The sequence below is a fragment of the Sceloporus occidentalis genome, unplaced genomic scaffold, assembly GCF_023333645.1.
Source record: "Sceloporus occidentalis isolate IW3139 unplaced genomic scaffold, rSceOcc1.0.p SCAF_3, whole genome shotgun sequence".
Classification (NCBI taxonomy): domain Eukaryota; kingdom Metazoa; phylum Chordata; class Lepidosauria; order Squamata; family Phrynosomatidae; genus Sceloporus; species Sceloporus occidentalis.
The window spans coordinates 243,102,329-243,109,602 of NW_028316983.1; the positions used below are offsets into that span (position 1 = coordinate 243,102,329).

General features: G+C 37.7%; 1 protein-coding gene across 2 annotated transcripts in view; it reads left to right on the top strand.

The window, feature by feature from the left end:
• DENND3 (DENN domain containing 3) overlaps positions 1-6,969 on the top strand; it is a 45,448-nt gene extending 38,479 nt beyond the window's left edge. For both annotated transcript variants that reach the window (XM_089518044.1, XM_089518043.1), the window contains exons 21-23: positions 835-953; positions 1,072-1,209; positions 5,139-6,969. In XM_089518044.1, the coding sequence (XP_089374170.1) occupies positions 835-953; positions 1,072-1,209; positions 5,139-5,339 (458 nt within the window). In that variant the 3' untranslated portion in view covers positions 5,340-6,969. The remainder of the gene's footprint in view (positions 1-834; positions 954-1,071; positions 1,210-5,138) is intronic.
• The last annotated feature ends 305 nt before the right edge of the window (positions 6,970-7,274 follow it).

Here is a 7,274-nt window from a genome sequence, read left to right on the forward strand (position 1 = left end):
GATGGTATCAAATGCTACTGAAAGATCCAGGAGGACCAACAGGGATGCACTTCCCCTGCCTAAATCCTGGTGTAGATCACCCACCTGCATGATTTCTGTCCCGTAACCAGGCCTGAACCCATATTAGAATGCATCAAGACAATCTGTTTAGTCCAAGAAAGCCTGGATTGGTGTTGCCACCACTTACTCTAAGACTTTATATAGAAAGGGACAATTAGAGACTGGTTGATAGTTACCAAGGAGGGTAGCAACCAGTGAAGTTTTTTTTCAACAAAGTTCTTACAAATGCTTCTTTTAGAGAGGTAGCAACATAGCTCTCTTTCAAAGAAGCATTTACAAACTCTACCACCCAATTGGCCAGTCCTCCTCTGGCAGTTTTAACTAGCCAGGATTGGCATGGGTCTATTAAACAAGTGGTTGGCCTTACCTCTCCAAGCAACATGTTGAACAAACTGAAACTCATCCATCAAAACCAGACAAGCATGCACCTCAGTTACCTCCCCAGACTCTACCTCAATGTCGAGACTATGAGAATGAATCCAAGCAATTTTCTCCATAAAGTATTTAGCAAATTCATCACAGTGCTTTTCTGGGAACTCCTCATCACCAGTTCAAGATCTAGGATGTATTAGTCCTTTAACTACCTTCAAAAGAAACTGAAGAGTGAAGTAGTGCCCCCACAAAATATTCTGCATGTTTTCACTGTTCTTCAGGAACAATTTATTCCCTTTATATTGCACCATATATGCTGAAATTAGAAAAAGGTTTTATATGTGCATCTCATGTATACCTGTACAGTTTTGATTTTGATAAGGTGACTTAATTTCTTTGTAGGTATAGGAAACTGCATCCTTGTTGTCACAACAAATGGTTTTATTTGTCAGAAGGTAAAAATGGAAGACAACCTAAGAGATCTGCCTCTGTCCTTGCTCTGTTTCCAGTTATTCCCTGAGGTACTTTATAATAATTTGTAATTTTAAATGAACTGTTGCAATTTTAATCTGAAACATTGCAAAGAATTTTCTGTATTAAATGAAGGTGTTCCTACCTTTTCCTTATCTTTTACTTTAGAAGGATCAAATGTGGGCCTCCTGTTCAGGTAGTAATGAACTGTATATCAGGAATATGACTGATCTCTCCATACCTTCTCAAAAGATAAGCTTACAAGACTGCTCAGAGATCACCTGCATGATGAAAGTGAAAAACCAGGTAAACCAAACACACAGGAAAGTTTTCTGCTGTCTTACTCAATAAGTAACTGAAGGGTACATAGATCTGTATCCAATACTCTGAAAGGGATCCATGGGGCATCTTGTTTTACCCACCCACTCCTTTTTTAAAACCCCAAGGTAGGGATGAAAAGTATAAAGATGAAAAGGGGGCTTCCTGACAATGGGAATCATTCTCAAGCCTCATATTGTTTTTCTCCTCAGTCTTCAAATAGAGCCAGTGTGGTGTAGTGGTCTGAATGCTGGACAATGACTCTGGAGATCAGGGTGCAAGTCCCCACTCAGCCATTGAAGTCCACTGGGTGACCTTGGGCAAATCTTACTCCCTTGGCCTCAGAGGAAGGCAAAGACAACCATGCAAGATTGCCCCATGATAGATTTGCCTTAGTGGCTTGAAAGGCATTCAACACCACCCTCGAATAGACACAAACACTAGTCCCCACCCCTAGTCAGTGACTTCTTGTCCTCTCAAGGTAAAAGGTTGGAGGACAACTGAGTGAGAGCAATTGTTGTGGGTTGTCACTCACTTGTACATAATGATGATGTCTGCATTGACAAGGAGCATCTATCAGAATGCATGGTGAGAGCTATCCTCTTCACTTGGCTTCCTCTCCCCATGCCCCAAATCCAGAGGTTGGAGCTGGGCTGATCATGGAAAGGTAGAGCCTGTACAATCCTTGGCTCCCTTCGCAAAGTTGTGGGGGGTGGAGTCCAGAGAGGACCATGGAAGGCTATAGCCTCTGGAACCCATGTTTGGTTCCTTCACTCCAAGTCAGACAAGAAGAATGTGGATGTTAATGGGGATAAAATGATTAAATTATTTGTTCCTCCCTGTGGTATAGTTTGAAGTTTTCCTGTTTGGAAAAAAAAAGAAGCCTTCTCAAAAAACTGTGTGCTGAAACATGTGTCTTCTGTGAGAGCATCTCACTGAAACAGCAGAATATATAGGAGGACATTGGATATGCATTGTCCAAAGCTATTCTTGATCAGTTTGTAGAAGGATCTACCATTTCTTGCTCCTGAAGCACTGGGCGTTCGTAATCAAAATAATAAATGTTCTGTTCATCACCAGTTCAAGGTTTTGCACCTCTCTCTTCTTAAAGCCTTCTGTTACCTTGAATATGTATTAATATATGTTGTATGCATAGAGTGCCTCGCAGAACTATTCACACACACACCCAACATTCTTTTCCACATTTCATTGTGTTACAAGCTGGAACTGAAACTGATTTAACCAGCATTATTAGCACTTGGATATTAGTTTTATTGAGGCACAAAAGTTAAATAAAACCAAAGCAGTATCTTTAGCAACCGTTCCAGTTGTGAGTCGTCTTGGGCTAAATTTCTGACAGCTTGTCCTGCAGTTTTTGCTCATTCTTGGCAAAATTGCTCCAGCTTCGGCAGGTCGGATGGGGGCCTTTGGCAAACAGTCACTTGTAAGTTTTTTAAGTTTCAATCAGATTGCCGTTTATGCTTTGACTGGGCCATTCTGAGATAGTTCAGGATCTTGTTTTTAAACTACTTTGGCTGTATGTTCAGAGTTATTGCCCTGATGGGTGGTGGATCTCTGCCCTAGCCTCAGGTCCCTGTATTTGGCTACATCTGTCCTGCCCTCAGTTCTGAGCAGTATTCCAATCTCTGATGAGGAAAACATTCCTACAACGTGATGCTGCCACTACCATGCTTCATCACTGGGAAGGTGTTCTCTGGGCAGGGAGCACTGTTGGATTCACACATTGGTTTTCTGGCAAGAGCCAACAGCTCAAAAATTCTCATCTCACAAGAGGAGAGTTAGAGAAAGAGGGGGGGAAATAGAGTGGTTTTCCTATTTACAATTAGAACAAAGAATTAATATGGATCTGAACATTGAAGGAGTAGAAAAATCTGAAAACGAATTAGTCAAAATAATGTTAGATAATGAAAGGAAAATGATAAAAAGATTCTATGACATACTGTTGGAAAGAAAGCTAGAACAGGAGAGAATTCAAGAAACAATGATTAAATGGAGCCAATTATTTAAATATCCGATTGAGTTTGAAGATTGGGAAAAATCATGGGCTAACACAAATAAATTCACACTAGCTCAAAATTTGAAAGAAAATTATTATGAAATGTTCTACATGTGGCACCTTACCCCAGCAAAAATAGCTTATACAAAAATAGTAACAGAAAATGCTGGAAATGTGAAAGTAAAGATGGTACCTATTTCCACTTATGGTGGGAATGTAAAAGAGCTAAGACCTTTTGGAAGAACATACATTTAATTATCAGTGAAATAATACAGACACAATTCCCAGTGAAACCTGAAATGTATTTATTAAACATTACATCCATATTAGACAGATCAATAGGGAAAAACCCCATTTAAGACTGATTCTCTATATGGTAACATTGGTAAGAATAATTTATGCCCAAAAATGGAAGTCACAGTCAGTACCCACGACAGAAGAATGGATGCAGAAATTGCTAGACCTAAGAGAGTTAGAATATCAAGAAAGATAAAGGAAGAAGATAGCATTAATATAGAGGATGAGTGAGATACGATACTGAAGTATTGGGGAAAAAATCTAGAAAAACAAGCAGGGTAAGATCAAGTAGTGACAAATTAAAATGCATAGACTAAATCAATTCAGAATTTGAAACGTGTAACGTGAAAGATAGAAGGGGGGGGGGGGAAGTACGGTTGCAAGAAAGCACAAGATCCAAACAATGGTAGAAAACAAGTAAGAGTAGCTAATTTAGGAGGCGAGAGATGCTCTCTACATACTAAATGGAATAATTTTGATTTATGTTTTTCCAGTGGTAATTTTGGTAATTCTGGATAGCTAAGAGATATGATTTGTTGAAATACAACCGTGGGAAAAAAATGATGAAATTGAAATTGTATAATGTATAATGCTTATGTCATATTTTAATATCAATAAGGGAATAATAATAATAATAATAATAATAATAATAATAATAATAATGTTCTCATCTCACCAGATAACCTTTTCCTACATGTTTGCTATGTTTCCCACATGCCTTTTAGAAAAGCTCTAACAAGATTTGAGATTGTTTTAGCAGTGGCTGACTTCATGCCACTATTCTGTAAAGAGTGGAACTATTCCAAAACTATCCCAGGTGAAAAATTATTCCATGGACAGGTTTTTCCACTTGAACTGCAGATCTTCAGAAATACCACTGGCCACCTGTTTACTTTTCTGACTATTAACCTTGTTACCTGGTCGTGGCATTTTGGCATATAGCCTTCTGTAAGTAGAGTTGTGTTTGAGCCACATTCTTTCAGTTTTGTAAGAAAAAGAAGATGCCAACCAGAGATGCTGGCGAAACGTCAGATACAAACTCTTCTAGAACACGGCCACATAGCCTGAAAAACCCACAAAAAACCTACTTTGATAGATTTTTTAATCTTTATGATTCTGTTTGTATAGCCACACTCTTCCAGAAACAGGTGCATTTGGAGATGTGGCACCAGGATTCCACAAAAGGAGACTGCAGTTAGTGACTTTTGGAGGCAGCTGGTTTTGCAGCAGAGCTTATTTAGGCAAGTCACAGCAAAGGTGGCAGAGAGCTATGCAACTAATAAATACCATTTTTGTTGTTTATATAACATTCGTGCTACAAAAATGTTTTGAATCTTCAGTGTTGAGTATCTGGTGTATATCAAATGGTATAATGTTAATTGGGACTAGTATTTCTTCAAGGCACTGTAATAATAATAATAATAATAATAATAATAATAATATACAATTAATTAGTTTATTAATTAATATTAACATGTGCATATATAGTAATGTGTATTAATATATTATTATTAGCCTAGTAATATGTTAAAAATAAGTTTTTGTTTGCTTAAAAGTTCAGTAAAAACATTCAAGCGTTTTAAAGGATAGTTTTGTCTTTCAGTTGTGGGTTGGCGGCAAAGGACTTTCCCAAGGAAAAATCAAAGGAAAAATCTATGTGATTGATGCAGAAACGAAAAAGGTGGAAAAAGAATTGGTTGGACACCTTGATGCAGTGAAGGCCCTGTGCTCTGCAGAGGATAGATACGTTCTTAGTGGCTCTGGAAAGGAGGAAGGGAAGATAGCAATCTGGAAGGCTGAATAATGTTTGGAGGTTTAGTTTGTATATTGCAAATTTAAAAGCTGGATCTAAGAATGAGGTTTCTGTTAGTGGTTCTGCATATTTTTTTCCTTCAGTGTTAACTTATTAGATCACTTTTAAGAGTAATAATATTATTTTTGGGGAGGCAGTGATGACCATGAAGTATGCATTGAAGAAGAATGCTGAAAATATAACAGGAAATCACTGAGTAACTTGATAGGAAATTATAAATGTCATTGGAAGGTGTTATTTCATGCCTTGCAGAGTCAGTGGCTCACCTTGCTTAGACAGCATGGTCTGCTCCAATAATTAAATTACTGTGCTTCCTGAAAGATTAATTTCTAGGTAAGAGTACAATTCATTTGGCTGTATTTGTTAAATTTCTGTTGTTTAATTGTATTCATATGATCAGCATTGTCTTTATACCTGATGGGTTCCTTTAAATCAGGTAGCTTAAGTTGACACAGAATTGGCTTCCAGGGCCTACTCTTGTTGCCTTGATCCCAAGCCTCATATGTGCTCCACTTGGCACCTGGAATTTCTTGATTCAGCACAAACAAGGCAGCCGTTATAAGTGCAGTGGAGCCCTCTCTTAAAATGGTGCTACATTCTCAAAACCTTTCCATTAGTACTGGCACAATTAAACAATTCCCCTTTCGAGGACTGTGGTTATTCAGTGTTCAAAAGAAGGCTGCTAAATGTAAATGTAGAACAGATGTGCCCTCAGGACTCTAGAAACATGACTACTATATTACGTGATCATCATATTTCAGGTAATTGAGAGGAATTTATCCCAGAAAAAGTGCTTCCATCCTCTCCCCGCATAATGCTAGTCTATCCTGTCTTTTAAGTGCTGTTACATAGTACATACTTTATGTTATGTTCTCAAACACTCAGAGCCAGCATGGCCATAGTGGTTTGGGTGTTGGACTATGACTCTGGAGACCAGGGTTCGATTCCCAGCTTGTCCATGAAACCCACTGGGTGGCCTTGGGCAAGCCACACTCTCTCAGCCTCAGGGGAAGGCAATGGCAAACCTCCTCTGAACAAATCTTGCCAGGAAACCCTCATGATAGGTTTGCCTTATGGGTACTGTAAGTCAGAAATGACTTGAAGGCATGCAAACACTCAAGCACTCATATAATGCCAAGAGGTAGCAAGTGATACCTTGCCATTTTTTTTGCTTTGGTCCTTATTTTCTTCCAGCATACATGCTTACAAATGAAGTCCTACATGAAATCTGTTGCTGAAATTTGAATTAATTCTTCCTTATCCTCTTTGAAAATATATATATATATATATTGTTATTATGGTCAGAGGAAAGCTTTTGCTGGCCCTAGTTGTGTCATATTGGGATAAGGTGCTGAATAGTACTACAATGTAATGTAGCTATAGAAAATATATTGGCTGTTTGGAACAATTTGATATTTACAACCATCGGCTAGTAAGATGGAAGTCACATGTTGTCTTTCTTTTTCTTTTGTTAATTTGTACATTGTTAGTTTGTGTAGTTTATGGGAGTAGTTATAAATTTGTAGATTGGATGTATTTTTTTAGTTTCACCTTATATATGGTTTTATATTATCAACTTTTATGTATTCAGCAGAAACGGTTATGATTTTGTATTTTTTGTGTAAAATAGAACTTTAGTCTTTTAATAAAACCTTGCTACTTGAGAAAAAAGCTGAAGCTAGTCTTTGTTTTTCTTAACTGTTTGAATTAAATTCAAAATGAGATTATGTTCTGAATCTATCCTTTTAACATTTTCTTTCTATGTAGCATCTTGAAAATGAAGTTGAGAAGGGACCTAATCCAAATTTTAATGGTTCTCTAATCTATAATATCTGTACTAGTAAATGTGTGAAAAGAAGGGCTGCATTGCATGACTTCAGACATTAACAATGACAGACCTCTGCCAACTCTCCCTCCCAGTTTTCC